This window comes from Lepidochelys olivacea (genome assembly GCF_965140295.1).
Source record: "Lepidochelys olivacea isolate rLepOli2 genome assembly, chromosome: 6".
Classification (NCBI taxonomy): domain Eukaryota; kingdom Metazoa; phylum Chordata; order Testudines; family Cheloniidae; genus Lepidochelys; species Lepidochelys olivacea.
This window is the reverse complement of record NC_140416.1, coordinates 21,370,569-21,388,752: the sequence shown is the minus strand read 5'-3', so window position 1 is coordinate 21,388,752 and position 18,184 is coordinate 21,370,569. Positions and strand designations below refer to the sequence as shown.

Sequence of the window (18,184 nt, the reverse complement as noted above, 5' to 3'; positions counted from 1 at the left end):
GGTGAGGCCTCATCTGGAGTACTGTGTCCAGTTTTGGGCCCCACACTACAAGAAGGATGTGGAAAAATTGGAAAGAGTCCAGCGGAGGGCAACAAAAATGATTAGGGGACTGGAACTCATGAGTTATGAGGAGAGGCTGAGGGAACTGGGATTGTTTAGTCTGTGGAAGAGAAGAATGAGGGGGAAATTTGATAGCTGCTTTCAACTACCTGAAAGGGGGTTCCAAAGAGGATGGATCTAGACTGTTCTCAGTGGTAGCTGATGACAGAACGAGGAGTAATGGTCTCAAGTTGCAGTGGGGGAGGTTTAGGTTGGATATTAGGAAAAACTGTTTCACTAGGAGGGTGGTGAAGCACTGGAATGGGTTACCTAGGGAGGTGGTGGAATCTCTTTCCTTAGATATTTTTAAGGTCAGGCTTGACAAAGCCCTGGCTGGGATGATTTAGTTGGGGATGGGTCCTGCTTTGAGCAGGGGGTTGGACTAGATGACCTCCTGAGGTCCCTTCCAACCCTGATATTCTATGATTCTATGATCAGATCACATATTACACAATATAGCTGGTTTAGTGCGCAGTCAAGTTGTATGAGGGCAGTGTCTATTTAACAAAGTAATAACTGCTGAGTCGTTATTTGCGATGAATTATAACTCAGGAGTGTAAATAAAGCTTAATATAATGAGTAGGGAATTCTCATTTTGGAAGATTACTATAGAATAGGCTGGATAATCTTTAAATAATCCCCTATTTGATGTCCCATGTTAATATCAGTGTACAGAATAGGGTTATCCTGACACTTTGACAGGAGTAATGACCATAATCAGAACTAGCCTTCATAGAGGGGTCAGTTTGAGAGCTCTAAACCTGGGGGTCTGGACCCCCTCAAGAGGTCACAAGGCTATTACATGGGGGGGCGGGGGCGTGAGCAGTCAGCCTCCACCCCAAACCTCGCTTTGCCTCCAACGTGTCTACTGGTGTTAAATATCTAAAAATGTATTTTTAATTTATAAGGGGGGGGGTCACACTCAGAGGCTTGCGGGGTGAAAGGGATCACCAGTACAGAAGTTTGAGAGCCACTGCGCTAAACAAAATGCCATGAGCTTTCTAACCATACAGGAGGTTGATCTGCGTTCACATCATACTCTACTGCCAGCTGGTGGCCAAAGGTCCCCATTGCAGTCTATGTTAGGTACTGATATGGTCCCCATAAGAGCAATACTGCGCACCTTTCCGTCTTTAGTGTATTTATCCCAGGGGTGGGCAAATTTTTTGGCCCGAGAGCCACATCCGGGTTGCAAAACTTTATGGAGGGCTGCGTAGGGAAGGCTGTGCCTCCCCAAACAGCCTGGCCTCTGCCTCCTCCCACTTCCTGGCCCCTGACTGCCCCCCTCAGAACCCCTGACCCATCCAATCCCCCCTGCTCCTTGTCCCCTGACTGCCCCCTCCTGGGACCCCTGCCCCTAACTGCCCCCTCCCCCCATTCAACCCCTTCTGCTCACTGTCCCCTGACTGCCCGGACCTCCCCATCCACACCCCTAACCACCCCCCCGGGATCCCCCCAACTCCCCATCCCGACTGCCCACCCCCAAGAACCTTCACCCCATCCAACTGCCCCCTGCTCCCTGTCCACCCCCCGGCACCCCCTGCCCCTTACCATGCCGCACAGAGTGGCAGGAGCTCGCAGCCACACCGCCGTACTCCCCGGCAGGAGTGGCAGGCCAGCGCATTGGTGGCGCAGTGCACTGAGGCTGCAGGGGAGGGGCTGGGGACTAGCCTCCCTGGCCGGGCGCTCAGGGGCCAGGCAGGACAGTCCCGTGGGCCGGATGTGGCCCATGGGCCGTAATTTGCCCACCTCTGATTTATCCTCACAGCACCCCTCTGATGTGCTATTTTACACAGGGATAACTACAGTCACACACAAAGTCTGGGGTGGAGCACGGAACTGAACCTGGTTTGCCTGGGTCCCAAGCTGGCCCCCTAACTACTGGACCTGCCTTCCTCTCGTTAGTAGTGACTGTCAAGTCCATGTCAGAAAGCAAAACTCTAATGATTTGTTGCAGTACTTCAGGAGCTAACCCAGAGAGGGGCCAAGCATCCTCATCTCTCATTAATTTCAATACGAGTTGGACGTGCTCAGCCCCTCCCAGGATCGAGCCCCCAACTTGCAAAATAAAAATGAAATAAGACCTGCTCTATATATTTATCTATCAGGCGACTAAATTCGTCCACAAACGTGTGAAACAGAGGGATTTTAGAGGTGCAGGTCTTAGTGTAGCTTTATGCCATATGAAGCTACAGGACAACTCCATAAAGTTTACATAATGCTTAGTGGGGAGTTACTGCTGGGGAGCTCAGTTTGACTGTTGTCAAGTAGGACTGAACCAACTGGCTTCGATGGCAGCGGTCTTAACATTCTGAGGCTGTCAGAAGATGAGTTTCGTAACTTTAAAAAATAAATTCTGACAAACTAAGCAAGCACTTGGTGTAAAAGCGCTTCATCCCAAGACCAAGGCTGGGATGGTCAAAGTTGTGCTGCCTCTCTGCATTGCTGGTGTAAATTAGTGGGGACTTCATCCCTCCCCCACTTGCAACACTGCATGCATGCACACACAGGGATAGTGCCCCAAACTCACCCACGCCCTTCTTCCTGGGGGTTTCCTTTATTCTTACACTAAGTATGATCAGATACAAAAGGAGAACGCGGTCCCAAGGTCCTTCTCTCTTCCATAAGGGAGACTCAATCACTCCTCCTCCCTGACTTGGAGCTAATGAGACCTACCTGCCCTGGCGGCCAGGGTGTGTAAGCGGAATGGCTCTATATTTCCTCCCCAGGTTACACAAGTAGATACTTGATCATAGCACTTTTCTCCTCTCCCACTCTGTTCTCCCATTGGTTCCTCTCGCTGTTAAATGGTTTGTACACTGCAAGCCTATAGGTTAAAATGCCTCACATGTGGTCTGCAACAAGCATAAATAAAAATGCACCAGCTTTTCTGTTCTATAGGACTGCAACGCAAGGAAATGCAAAACTGCCCAGCCATGCAACGTGCTACAAACAGCACTGACTGGGTCTGATTCTTCTCCCGCTACAGGTTTCACACTAGTGTAGCTCCAGAGTTACATCTGATTTATACCAGCATGAGAGAGAACGTCCAGTATGGTATCTGAGCATCATACTGGGAGTACCGGCACCGGAGGAATGCCTGCTGAGGTGCGTGTCTCATGAGGAGGAGCTGGCCACATCAAGGACCCCAAGAAAAAACTGTTAAGTTCTAAAGTAAATTATAGGTGGGATGTTCTGGACCTGCTCTTCCTTTCTCTGACACTGGTGGGAATCAGGAGTAATAATAATAATTACCTAGCTCTCATACAGTGCTTTTTATCAGCAGATGTCAAAGTGCTTTACAAAAGGAGCTCAGTATCACTAGTCCCATTCTACAGAGGGGGAAACTGAGGTGCAGAGAGGCAGAAATCACCCACCAGGCCAGGAATAGAACCTAGGTCTCCTGAGTCCCAGACCAGTGCCTATCCACTATGGCACGCTGAATGACTAGCCTGCAGAGGCAGCGTGGCCAATGACTAGGGCCAGCAGGAGTCCTGGACTTGTTCTATTCCCAGCTCTGCCACTGACCCGCTGTGTGAAGCTAGGCAAGTCGCTTCACCTCTCTATGCCTCTGATTTTGGCTCTGAAATGCCCTAATCCCATTTACAAATGAGAATTAGGCTCCTAAATCCATGAGGCACCACAACACTGAGTGCAGCAATGCCTAAATACCTTTAAAAAGCTGGACCTAAGCTCTGTGGGGGCAGGGAATGTTTATCACATATTTGAACAGAGTTGGGGCCTCTAAGCATTACCGTAATTCAGACAGTCAGCAGCTACATCTCTGTGAGATTTACATCAGGCTGTTTGTTTCCAGTATAATGCTAAAGCTGGTGTGTTACTCAATGCTATTTGCGGAACCGCTCTAATTCTTCAAAATAAATCTCGGAATCGCACTTTGCCAATGCTTCACAGTCATCAAAAAGGTGATTCAACGCCCACTGCATCAGAAGCATGGCAGGAATATGCTTTATACAGAAAATGGAACCCGATTCCACCGGACACTTTGCTGCAGTAACAACATGTGCCCTGGCCCAATATTGTGCTAGCAGTTCAGGAAATGAAGGTACTTCCCACACCTGCAGTGGGGGTGGAAGTTTCCCTATATAACCCTGCTTTCCTTTCCTTTCTCTGTTGGTCCTGCAGGGCGACTGCCTCCTAGTCTCACAAGCAAAAATGCGAGGGATGAGCAGCAGTGAGGATGTGCGACTCCTGCAGCCAGACTGACTGGGATACAAACAAGTTGGGGCATGAGGAAATGTGTTTCCCTTATGCTCCCCAGAAGCAGTCTCCACTGCTGAGGAAGAGGCCGTTGAGCCCTGCGACCAAACGAGGCGGACACACTCTAGTTCTGTCTGCAAATGAACTCTTTCCTCTGCTAACTTTGCTGCTCAACAAGAGCTTGTGTCTTCCCTGCCCTTGAAACGGCATTATCTGCTCTGGCCGGGCGCACACGAGAATAGCTCCTGACAATGGCCAGAGTTGCTCTGAGCGGGTGGACCAGGAAATCCCATTTCTCAAGCCCTTCAAAGCCTGCCAGGCACGACGCAGCACAGTGGGCGTTCAGTGAGATTATGGCGCTAAAAATAACCCACACAATAAGGTGCGCATTAGGAAGAAGAAAAGGACTTACCCTGGCTGTGGGTTCCCCCTCCACCATTGGCCTCAAGTGTCCCCAGCCAGTGCAGCTGCTCGGTTTTGTTCTCTGAATTAAAACTAGAACCGCAGCAGCTGAAGTGTTTTGTTTTGTTTTTTAAAATGAAATAGGAAGATTAAAGGGCGCAGTCAGAGGCTGAGACATTTGCCAGTTTTTAAACACCATCTTTTTTTACTTATGGTTTTCTATAATAAGCACTTGGAAGTGAAATCTGCTTCCCTATCATTAGGAGTTCATAGGCACGTATTAGCATTGGGCTGCAGTGGAGTACAGGGTTGCTGACATGGACACTGGGCCCGATCCCGCCTGCTCCCCATGCATGGCAATCGCAGCAGGTTTTCTGCTCAGTTTGCAGAATCAACCCCAATGGTTAACCCCCCCCAATCCCCAAAAAAGGCCTATTGGGTCTGATCCTGTTCCTACATGAGCCCGTGGGAGTAGGATTGGGTCCATAACATGGAAATTGCCAGAATTAGCACTACCTGGCAGCCTTACAAACATTTGGTTGTTATTGTGAATACTGGCCTAGAGGTGCATTCTGATTGTCTAGACCATTAAAGATAAATCCTGTCCATTGTATTGGCTCAATTTCATTACAGCAAACCTGACTATGGAGGAAATAACCATGTTCACTTGCAAGCCCTGGACTGATGTGCATTCAAGTGAGCAACAACTGAGTTCTTGTCAACCCCAAATCTTCCTTATTCCTGCGTACCGATGAATGGTGAATAGTTACACCAGATTATGATTGCTGCGCGAGCAACTCTTCTGTTGAATACACGTTACTTATTATCTTGCTTATACTGTACGTATTTATGCTCTGGTTCAATTTCTAATGGTTCGCTTCTCTAGTTAGACGCAGTGTTTGTGTATAAATATGCAATATAAAAAGTGTGCATATATATTACAGGTGGCACAAGGTAGTAAGCACTCAAAAGTTAGGTAATACCGGAATTAAGGTTGCCTTTGCTACCTTAATTCAGTCCCCTTGCCGGCATGCATTATAACATATTCCTTAATTACACTAATTTCCCCCCTTCCCCCGCCAGGACTCCTGCCTCTTTCGGTGCACAGGATGAAACATGCTGTCTGGGAATGAATCAGGGTTGTGTATTAAAGGAGGCTGTTGTCTGTTGCACCCCAGCCTCATTTGTTGGGGAAGCTGGAAGGTGTGTTATGAATGAGACAGAAAGAGAAAGGACGGTCTCATGGTTAAGGTCACTGAATGGCATCCTGGAAAAACAGATTCTCCCTGTCTGTGCTACAGAGCTCCTGTGTGATGTTGGGCAAGTCACTTAAACCAAACCTTTCAGTGGTGGTTGCTAATTGTGTGTTTCTCATTTTTGGGAGCCCAGTGTGAATCACCTTGACTTGCAGTATTGCTAAGCACTCACTGCTGCAAGTGAGGTCAATAGACGCTTTACTTTAAACATGTAGAGTGCTGTAAAATGTGAAACACTCTGGAAAGTCAGGCCCTAGGCAGCTCAAATTGGGCCCACAAAGTTAGTTGACAGTTTTGGCCTTCATCTCTGTGCCTCAGTTCCCCATATGTAAAATGGGGATAATAATATCACCTCGCATGTGTGTTTTGAAGATAAATCAATTAATGTTTGGAAAGCACTAACATACGAGATTCACAGATTATAAAGCCAGCAGGGACCACTGTGGTCATCTTGTCTGACCTCCTTTATAACACAGGCCATAAGACCTGCCTGAATTTATTCCTGTTTGAAGTAGAGCATACATTAAAAAAAAATCCCAAACACCTTGCTACAGTGAGAGCCCTGTAGGAAAGCCCATGAGAAAATTCATAATTCTGTCTTCTGAGCAGGGTTTGACTGGTATGAGATAAATAACGGGGGGAAGTGGGAGAGACACACTGAATGAGGAGGATGAAAAGAAATGTTGACTAGCCACTCTTTTAATGAGCACTGTCCATCCCATGCACTGAATGAGGCAGGGGTCCTATTGATATAAATTATATGTGATTATGTCATTAAAGACATGCATGACCCCAGGAGGCTGAGTAAGTTTACACAGGCAGCCCTAGTTCAGGCATTTCCTAACATTTGAGTGCTTGACTTGGCAACTTAGTTTTCTTTTAATGTAGTGTTTTGGCATGTAATTATGTATAAATCAGTATTGGGAGGATAAAGAAACCACACGGAAGAAATTACAAACAACTGTTTGAGGGAGAAGGAGAGAAATTAATTTTTTTTTTTTAAGGCATGTGATCAAAGTCTCTCAAATGTCCCTCATTGTAGGCACCAGTCACCTACACTCCACACCAATCTGGAATTTCCTGTCACTTTTGTAACTGAAAATTATTTAGATCAGAAATGCAGAATCACGAACTGTGGGTATAGAACGTGTCATTAATGCTAAGAGATTGAATTCCACAACATTTCAAGTTCCCTGCATGAATGATTGTCTTGAAACCCTTGTTTTGGGCCTTTGTCACACATTCCACCCCACCAACAGCTTGAGAGGTCTGCAAAAACCTTTTATAACACAGCAGTGACTTTTCCTGAGATGATAATTTTGTTTTAACATAAGCATCAGACATCATCATAAACACCAAGCGCTATGACCTTGGGATGACCCTTCATCCCAGGAGATGCTGTATAATGTGACATCCACAGGGGATGTCCTCTGCAGCAGAAGTCTACACATTCCACCTTCTGCAGTAGATGTTCACCAAAAGCCTTCCCCGCAGAGATGCCACTGGCCACAAACACAACATCCTAGAAAACTGCGCCTGCTATTGACTTTAACATGACACTCTGAAGATGCCTTCCTCCACTGACAATACTATGACCCTCAAAAAGTGCCCCCTGTTAAAGATTTTCTCTCTGTCCTGCCCCACAAAGCTTGAGTATCTTACCAGTGTTAGCATCACCCCAATCATGATGCTATCCATTCCAGAGACTTAATGTGAGCATCTTCCTTGGAAAATACCATGTGCTACCAAGACAACCTCAGGAGATGGCGTCTCCTATAGTAACATAGCCCTCTCTGACTCTGAGAAATATCTTTTGCTACCAATATGGATGCAATCCTCCATCCCTTAATAATCCCATTCATACAGCAACTGCCTTCCAAGAGATGTCATCTGCTACAGAAGTGAACACTTCAGAAGTGTAGGGAACACTACAGAAGTGAACCCTCAGTGGCAGTGGTTCTGAAACTGTGGTCTACGGACCACTGTTAGTGTGCAGAATACTTTCTGGCGGTCTGCAAAGAGCTGGCAGGTTACATGGTGCTGGCTACAACTCCCCACTTCCAGCTGCTTCTACAGGTATTCAAGCAGCTCTTCCCTGAGCGTGAATCCATGTTAAAGCAGCTGGAAAGATGGAAAAGATGCCAGCTTAGCTGTTCAATCTGCAGGAGAGAAAGCAAAAATTCATCTCTTGGACTGGAGCCATCAGCAGAACAGTTACAATTAACTTAATACTTTTCTCCTCTCACTTCTCCAAATAAGCAACAGCTGCGATGACCATATGATGGTTTTATGAGGGGTGGGGTCTGTGAGATGTACCCATCAATAAGATTAGGTTGGCGAGTCCCTGCACATGTTATCTTCTGACTGACATATTTAGCACACAGTGGGCTGAGCAGACATACATACCTCATTATTTTCACCTTCTCTAACACATTCTGGAGGTGAGTGCTGACATTTGCCTTTTTTTTTGTAGGTCGTACTCTCTGTAAACCAATTGGTTGCTGATTTGTCATCTCAGCCCATACCATGAAGATTAACATACTGCAATGGTTTTCCACTCTATGGGATTTTCTAGGTATCAGACACAATATTTACCTTGGGAAATATAGGGGGATGTAAAATATCCTTCCCCCTTTTGCAGCCTCTTGTGCCCTGGCTAGCACCGAGAGCCATAGAGACGGGATCACCAGCCCATTTACTCTTGTCTCCTGTACCTCACAGGCCACCGACACCACCCAGCACACGCACACCGAACCCAACAACCCACATTAGCCCAAAGTATTACAGACCATAGAAGATTCGACTATTATGTGCCACAGGCAGAGAATCGGAGGGACTGAGGCATACCAGTGCTGGAGGCCCCCCTGCAATGTTTGGCAGGGAAATGTTTAAGTGCAATATACCCAGATAATCCTGGAAAGAGACCTGTGCTGCAAAGGAAGGCAAAAACAAACAAAAAAACCCCAAGTTCATTGCCAGTCTGACCTGGGGGAAAGTTCTTCCTGACCCCATATAGGCCCGGAGCATGAATCATGTGAGCAAGAACCAGCCAGCCACACACATGGCCTGTGCCTAATGTTGATTAAGGGGTTCGTCCCATAGGTTCAGCTGCTGGCTGCTCCTGGGTTCACCATGTCAGTGGGGAGCTGGTGCCCCTAAAAAGTGGCAGGGTTGGGGCTGGCAATCAGACACTCTTCCCCCTTCCCCCCCCAAAAAAAAATCATGATGACTCCCTCATTCGAAGTCAGCTCTGACTCATCTCCCCCATAAAATCCAGCAACAAACCTACTTGAGGCTCTTTTCCCTTGCCCACGGCTCCTCCTGCTTGTGAGGACACTGCCCCGCCAACTCTGCTCCATGCCGCCCCTTCCCGCCTGAAGGGACACCAGTGGCTCCACTGTTCTGCTCCCTACCAGCCCTCGGCTGCAGAGTCCCAGGCCAGACATGCACCCCATGTTTGCCCCCTGCACCCCAAATATCCTCAGCACGTCACAGCCACCCTCCCGCCCTTGCCAGGTCCCAGTCACCCCCACACTCCTGCTTTCCTTGCCAAGTCAGAGCCCTCCCACCCCCGACCCACCCTCATCAGGTCCTGGCTCCCCAAATCACATGCCACCCCCACCTGTGAAGGGGTGTGGAGAGCCATTGAACCAAACGCTAAATCCTGTGTGATGGGAACCACTTCAAGGGGGGTGCAGCAGCACCTATGCACCCAAATCCTCCCCCACCCTCTCACAGCTCCCCATCCCCCACTCTCCTGAGCAGGTCACACAGCCCTTGCTTCTCCCCCTCCCCATTACCAGGTCACTGGCCTCCCCAGTCCAGCCCCTACCTGCTGCTCCCTTGCAGGCCCAGGCTGGCTCACCCCTTGCACAGGTCCTGGGTTGTGGGGCAGGGTGCCACACTGTGCTCACATGCCAGGGCTGGCCCCATGTGGCCTGGAGCGCAGGGAGGCTCATGAGCACGGGCCTCACCCAGGGGAGGCAGGAAAGCGCTGGTAGCCCTCCAGGCCCCTTGGGCTTGCTCCGTGTATGCCGCACTGCAGGCCCAGCCCGCTTGTCCCTCCCACCCCTGGCTTGAGCCCACCTCACTGTGCTGCTGGGGGGGAGCAGGTGGGTGGTTAGTTTAAGAACTAAAGGAATTGGGGGGAAGTGGCAGTGCTGGGGGAGGGGGTACAAACACTCCCCCCACCCTGCAAAACTCATTAGGATTTAGTACTGTAGCCTCCTCACCAGCCACCCCGTGAATAGTAGCGCTGTGCTGTATGAGTCCCCAAGGCAGGCTAGCTCCTGCTTCCCACTGCAAAGCATCCTCCTACTGCAGGCATTGCAACAAACTGCTACCAGCAGCGCAGCTGGCATGGCTGTTGGGTGCTTATGGAAAGCACTGAACAGACCTGTGAAGCTCAAGGTGCAATACCCAGTGGTTTATGGCCCTACTGTAGGAAAGACACTGAAGCGCTAAAGGTCTTTTGTATAAGTACAGCCCACTCTAGGAGCGGGAGGCCCTGTAATCTATAGGACTTGGCATAGTAGGGAGACAGTAAAAGCCTTATTTGGGACTTCCAGGGAGCAGCCTACCATCATATTGTTAACCGACTGGTCCCATTAAAAGGCCATGGAGAAGCCTGAAAACGAATCAAAACACTATAGTCGATAATCACGCAAAAGTCAAAAAACAGCATTCGGTGCACTTCATATTCCTTACGCTTCTTTCAGTTTCCCCTTTGGAGACCTGCTTATGCAAAGAGCAGAATTTCACCCCTATTCAACAGCTGGTTAAACACCCCTAAACCCCACGGCACCAATCAAATACATCTCCCTTATGCAGAATGAATACGAATACTATCCCCATTGAACAGCAGTTATCCCTATGAACTCTCATTACGCTAACTTCGTTGCCTGGAAGATGTCCCAGTAAAGTAGCAGTGTGGTCCAATGGACTGGAAGTCAGGAAACCAGGCTCCTATTTGCACCCCTGCCAATGAGGCATTGTGTGTCATAGCTGATGTCACAATGTTGGCTCATTTTCTCTATCCTGAACATAGGGATAGTGACATCTACAGTGCCTTGGTAAAATGATTTGAGCTCACTGCATGAAAGGCCAACTTTGCAATAGTGTCCATTCATTTTGGGTGCTTCTATCTGCCAGCCTGATTTTCAGAAATGCTGAGTACTCACAACTCCAGACAAACTCCGGTGAGAACGGTGGGTGCTTGGCACCTTTGATAAATTCAGGAGCTAGGTAGCTTGACCTGGCCAGCCAAAAACTGAGATGCCCAGAATGAGTAGACACTCCTGAAGACTGGGGTTTTGGTTTGTGCTGGTCTCTAATTCATATCCAGCGTTCGCATGTGTGTTAACACAAGAAACAGATACATACGGTTAAACTACTCTGGCTGTTTGTCCTCGGCTTGGTCAGGCAAAACATAAACTACTAAATTGTAGCAAACCTGTGTTTAATTCATGATTAGGAGGAGACTTGGATAAGTGCAAGTCACACTTCTCTGTCTAGGTTTGAAAGGCCTTTGCTCAGTACTTACCTGAGTCCAGTGCTGGCAGGCAGGGGGATGGATTCTCCACCGTAGACATAAACAGGACACTCAAGAGCTAGTGTCTTTACTGAATGAATTTATTGTTTTTTGAACTAAAGTTGCTCACAGTTATTTAACAAGGGATACATCAGATTTTTTGTCCATTTTAAACTGTTAAATAATGTCAGTTTGTTTCTGTGAGTGTGTGTGCGCGCATGTGTGTCGTCAAAGTACAAAATCGGAAGGATAACAAGAGGTATTGCTTTCGTTTATTCTTATATCTTGTGTAAGTAATCCCCTTCCTGCTTGTACTGCATGGATTTTGCTGATATAGGTTTGTTTTTTTGTTTTTTTTTGTAAATTATTATTATTATTTTGTATCGAAATCCCAGCCTTTTGTAGAGGTACAATGTAACAGAAGCATCAAAAATCTATACACACAGAGAAAAGAGGGAAAAGAGGATGGAGGTGGTCGCAGGAGGTCCTGGAGGAGAGGCAGAGAGAGAGGGCAGAGGCAGGAAAGACAACGAAAGCAAAAGAGACTAATTTACAGCAATGTCATGCAATTAAAACTGCCCCCCCCTCCTGCACCCTGGCCTCCCCCCATCCCCAGCCATCACCCCCACGGCATCTGACATGCACACAGCGATACAATTTTAAGAATAGGAAAACAATAATAAATTAAAAACAACCCAAAAATAAATAAAATAAATCTCTTCCATTTGGGGGGACAAGGAAAGGTCAAGGGTTAAAGGTTACCATCTCAATTGTGCCTTACTTTTTTTTTTTTTAATCTTCAAACCTATGTACAAGTGAAACTGGTCGAAGAGGGGGAAAACAAACTAAACAACAGCAACAACAACAAAAAGAGAGAAACTGCCCGATGGTATCATTTAGAAAAAATAAAAATTCTTGTCGTACAACATACACCCAGAGGGAACCCAACAAACAGCAATTGAAGGTCATAAGAGACTTGCACTCTAATGCTAACCCTATGTTTTTAAAACCTCACTAAAGAAGTCTTTCTCATTGTGTTTTTGTCTTTGACGTTTACAACCATGTTTGTTTGTTCGTTTGAACTTGGGCCAGAATAAATTACACTTGGTTATGTAGCTCCCAGGGGAAAAAAGACCAAAATAAATAAATAAATAAATAAAAAGTCAAGTTCGCAAGAGGAACATTTAAGGTTTTTTTCTACCTTCCCCCCCCCCCCCAAATAAATAGGAATCAGTGTCGCCTCTACACAGTAATTAAACAAAACAGAAGATCTATCTAACAGCTTAAATTTTTCAATATATATGTATATATAAATAACCAAGACCTAATAATAACTTAAGCACAAAAAACAGTCCTCACCCACCCACTCCCACCCGCCAGCCCCCTTTCAAAAAAAAAAGTTTATAAAAATATCTTGCAGTAATTTTTAAAGTTTACAGTAGCTTCATGATTCACTTGCCCATAGCACTGACTCCTCGTCTCACTCAAATGAACTAAGTGCCAGTGGTATGCACATGCACACACATGGGAAAATACCCCCCAAATTATCCTCTTTTCTTCTTCTTCTGTTTGTTGAAAAACCCAATAAATCAAATAAATAAATCAAACCCAGCAAATAAATAATAATACTGATATTGATGCAGCACGAGCGACACGACAATTGCATCCAAATGCAGGGGGTGTTGGCGGATCCAGATGGCGGAAGAAGGTCCCAACCTGGCAGCGTGGTAGGCGGGGAGTTGAAGACGGGGGAGGAAGATGAAGAAGAAGGAGCAGCAGCTGTGGCAACGGCAGCTGGTGGCAAGAGGCTGTTCTCGGCGAGGCAGAATCCTTGCCCGCCTCTTTTGCTGCCGTATGTTGCCTTTTCCCTAAGTTTTAAGGTTTGTTTGTTTTTGTGTTTGTTCATTCCCCCCACCCCCAGGAGGGGATCCCCCCCCTTCCAGCAGGTCGAAAAGCAAAATGATAAGAGTATAAAAAACAAACACAATTTAAAAAAAAAACAAAAACAAAAGGAAAGGGTGGGGACGGGGGTGGGGGGGAAAGGAGTTTGAGAAAATCCCACAGTGAAACTCCCCGATATTCTTGGTTTGACGCTTTGCTTTTACTCACTCCTTGGTGGTTTTGGCTGAGAGAGCTCCCTGGTTTTATGGTAACATTTCCCCTTGTTTCTTGCCCCCCTCCCCCTGCCAGTCTGAGTTCACCTGCACCGATGAATGTTGTCAAGGGCAATGGTGTCACTCCAACAATTGCAACCTGCTTCCAGCCCAGGTTGTGCAATCCCATTACTGAGCAGATCTCCCTCGTGGAGCACCAAAAAGAAAAAGAGAAAAAGTGCGTGTTGGGGAGGTGTTTGGGAGGAGGTGGGGGAGAAACCCATTTCCTGGGGACAGAGGGGGAGGCTGGGAACCTCAAACAGGACTGGTCCTTGGACAGTCTACATCGGTTTCCTTCCGTCAACAAGTGTCCGCAGAGCACAGAAGGTGAAGCCGTGGCTGACATGTTAACTTTTCGGGATAATTCCTGGTAGCAGAGCGGAAACAAGTGGTGTCGTCAGAAACAGAGAGAGCAAGAACAGAACAAGAAACAAAAATAATAATTTAAAAAATCCAACAAAACATCAGGAGGGGAAAAAAATAAAAATACTCAAAATACAGGGAGATGTAAAAACAAAAAAAAAAACAAACCAAAAAAGCCACAACCCAAGATCTGGTGAACTGGATTTTGTCATCTGTGCTACCTTGTCTTTCTTTCTTTCTTTCTTTTTCTTTCTTTGTGTGTGTGTTTGTTTCTGAGATATATATTATATATCATATATAAATATATATATGTATATATATACAGTCATTCCTTCTTACAAAATTTGTCTATAGACAGTTTTGTACTGTTGTGGAAAGGTATATACATCCTTCTAGTTTAGAGGCTAGCTTGCTAAGGAATATTCTTTGATTCTTTCTTGCTTTTTGTTTTTTAAGTTATTTAATTTTTTAAAATGTATTTATTTAAGGTTGGTCTTGTAGGCCGCCTGATGAGACCATCTTTGCCTTGTCTTTGCCAGCAGGGTACTTATTGTCTCCTCTAGACCCATAGTCATTAGCATCGGAATCGCTCCGCTTGCTGTTTGCGCTATGCTTGGTTGGCGTGCCGGGGGGATGGCTCACCTGCCCGTTCTTCTCGTCTGAAAAAAGTTGTTTAATTACGTCAAAGAAGTTACTCAATGGGCTGCCTGGGTACACAAAACAGAAGAGACAAAAAAAAAAAAACACAGAGAGAAAGAGAAACAGAGAGAGAGAGAGAGAGAACAAACAAACAAATGAACAATGGGGTTTTTAACAAGAAGAACGTGATGAGAGATCCAGAGCCACGTGCATGGGGGTGTGTGGAGGATGAAGATGATGAGCAGCAAGAGGAAGAGTGTTAGGATGGGACACCTCTGGCAGTAAAGAGGCTGGGAGCAAAACGTGCCAAGGGGGGAATGTCCTACTTGCCTACCATGTGGTTGGGAACAGAGATCCTACCGAGCAGGAGAACTCCATTGCTACGTAAGCCTGGCACACTGCACCACGTTGTGGAAACAGCTATACCTTTGGTCTGGAATTATTTGGCAACTCTATGAGTGGACTGTAACCCTCAGGGGATGCAGTTCCTGTGTAACTGCATCGATAAAGGTGGGGCATTAATGCATGATCAACTTTGCCTTGCAGCCTTAGCAAGTTCTGTGTTAGACATTATGCTTTTCTTCCTTCTTTTAGTTACACTCACTGGTCTCTCCCTGAACACCCACTCAACCACTTGGCCTGGAACACCTGTGCATTCCAGGGGAATATGAGCATTTGACACGTGAGTAGGGCTGGGATGCAAGGGGGCAATCCTCAACTAGTATGTGTGGGGCTGTGATTCTGCAAGATTCTGAGCACCTTCAATCCTTATTGACAACAGCAGGAGTTGAGAATGCTCAGCAGACTGCAGGACCAGGCTCCTGTGCACATGTGGTTTCTGGCCGCGATTTAACCTGGTGGGACCACAAAGCAAGAACTAGTATCAGGCTGATATACTCTGCACTCCACCCTCTTTAAAACAGCCAATGAGCTTCACTATTATGGAGTTGGAAGCCAAAGGAATTGCAGCATCATACGCTAATAGAAAACAGCATTAGGAAACTTTGATTAATTTAGCCACGAGATTAGGGCAAACTATGGCGCAGATTGGGTGCTGCACATCTGTCAGAACACAGCCTTTCATGTCACTGAAAAAAATCTCTTTGTCTGCCATTTCCCCTTTCTATAACACCCTCGATACGTTTTATTATCATTGCCATATGGTTCTCTAGTGTATGAAGTGTCATTGTCCCACATCCACAATGGAACAACACTAAGGTTTTGTCTACCCCCCCTGAGCAACGTAGTTATACAGACCTAACCCCCGCTGTGTAGACAGCGCTTTGTCAGCAGGAGAGCTTCTCTTTCACCAACAGAAGTTGGTCCAATAAAAGATATTACCTCACCCACCTTGTCTCTCTAATTTTGGGATTTCCTCACTTTAAAAGGCACAAATATTATGTAAGGAGCCCTCATTTACCTGTATAACTATAGGCCTGGTTTTGTCTGGTAGGTAGTATAGTGTTTAACTGAGTGCAGGTGCTGGTTCTTTGCACTGAACACAACAAGTCCAAGCCACCATTAGCTGCTGGACAGGTGTGACCTAGCTACGTCTCAGTCTTAGAGATGGCCCACACCAAAACCTCAGACTCCAACACCAACACCTTCAGATTTGGGGGAAATTTGAAACATGGATCCTAAATTTGTGGCTGAGATTGGACATGCCATGAATTTCACACACACATTCTGGTTTGGATTCTGAAATCTCCCCAGAGTTCAGGGGGATGGAGGTTTCAGCCACAGGATTTTTACTGACGCCCCTCTCTAAGGCTCAGTGAAGTTGTCCTAGCCAGATGGCTTGTGGGCACACGCTCTGCTCAGACTCTTCTCTACTTCTAGAGGTGGTTACTCCCTTCCAGTGGGAAAAACGAGTGGACGCGGCGGTTGGGAGGGCAGGGAATGCAAGTAACACTCAGCCTTGAATGCAGGATTGTGGACAGGACAAGTTCTTATGTGGCTTTGGACCCTCATCTTCATACACAAATGGAGTCAGCAGACAGAAAGAATGGAAGAGAGCACTAAAAAAAAATGCGGGCTAGGGAGGGAAGGAAAGGGGGGTATTTCTAGTGATTCAGGGGAGCAGTTTATTCCACAGGCTTAGAGGGAAGTGGGAGGGCAGACTAAGCAGAGTTCTATGGGGATTGGGAAGGTTTAAGTTCTTTGCATAGACAGGTACAGAAGACAAAAGTCTAATTTGCACGAATGGACCAACAAAATGCTAAGTACATTTTATATGTAAATGCTCTGCATTTGGTGAGTCCTAATACAGGATTTTAAATCCTCCTATTAAAATATTCAACTCTTCCCCCACCCCCATGCCCTACTGGCTCTCAAGTGTCTGGAGATTTACTGGGCCAACAGTATTTAATAGCCTACCTCCCCTTTGTTGATATCACTACTGAATTCCTTATAATCAGCGTTCTCAGCTCAAATTTTAATGGGAAGTGAGAAATCCTTAGGGATATTCAGAGAGAGCTATTGAAAAAAAATAGGCCATTTCACTAACCCTTTCTTTCCTTTGCCTTTTACAGTAGCTGAGCTTGCAATTAAATAGTTTGTCTCCATCCTCTCTTGTCCTGTTGGTAACCAGGGCCAGGCAACCACAGCATCCATATTCTTGCCTGCTAGGACACCAATGGACTCATTTAGATAATGGTCTTGGATTGAGTAAAGGGCACCCGCACTGATACTTGCTCTGTAAATAAAGAAGGGCCAGGCATGTTGAGAACACCAAGATGGTGAGTGCTGGTTAACTGCCAGGAAAACGGGGCCTGAACCTGCAGAAGTTAGTGGACCATCACTAGTTATGTTTAGAAGTCTCCTGCTATTAGTACCTGGTACAGGCAGTGGGATATATCACATCTGCCAATCCAGGTCAGGGTCTCGAAGGGTTAGTGTAATATTTCTGAATGAGAGATAATGTCCCATGACTGGGAGCTTCTTTAACCCTGAGTACAAACTCTGGTGGATGCAGTACAAACACCAGAGGAAGGGCAGCAAGGATGGTAAAGCGCAAGAAGCATCATAGCTATGTGGTGATTAAGTTTATATTCATTAGAAAGAGGCGACTGAGTGGCGACATGATTGGGGCATGTGCATTTCTGAGCCAGGTGGTAGGGGTGGATGTTGCAGAGGGTAAAAGGCTTGAAAACAAGTACTGAAGCTATGGAAGGGTTGGGCATTGAGGGAGTGAAATAGAAATATCTTTATGCAGAGGGTAATTCATGTGCGGCACAGACTCTGCCCAACGCCGCAAAAGAAACTGCAACTGTAAATGGACTGGGTACAGCCAGCACTAAGAGGAAGGAATTGCAGCCAGACACCAGACCAAGGAGGTGAAGAGGTCCTGTCCAGATAGGCTGCATGGACTCTCTCTTAAGACCCCATATTTCATTTGCCATTGCTAAGAAATTTGCTTGACATGGACTTAGCACCAGTGGGGCCACAGGCACCCTGGGCAAAGCCGACAAGCTTCACGGAAGAAGAGCGGGTGGTTACACCAGGAACAATGTGTCTGCTTT

The 18,184-nt window shown here is 46.5% G+C and overlaps 1 protein-coding gene across 10 annotated transcripts in view; it reads right to left on the bottom strand.

Moving 5' to 3' along the window:
• BRSK2 (BR serine/threonine kinase 2) overlaps positions 1-18,184 on the bottom strand; it is a 499,877-nt gene that overhangs the window by 43,958 nt on the left and 437,735 nt on the right. For 2 of the 10 annotated variants that reach the window (XM_084630021.1, XM_084630022.1), the window contains one exon: positions 13,902-14,028. The exons of 1 other annotated variant lie outside the window; for it this stretch is intronic. In XM_084630021.1, coding sequence (XP_084486147.1) covers positions 14,009-14,028 — 20 coding nt within the window. In that variant the 3' untranslated portion in view covers positions 13,902-14,008. Of the gene's footprint in view, positions 1-13,901; positions 14,029-14,405; positions 14,732-18,184 lie in introns of those variants that run through there. 7 more of the 10 variants (XM_084630016.1, XM_084630019.1, XM_084630025.1 and 4 more) reach the window with 5 other exon arrangements.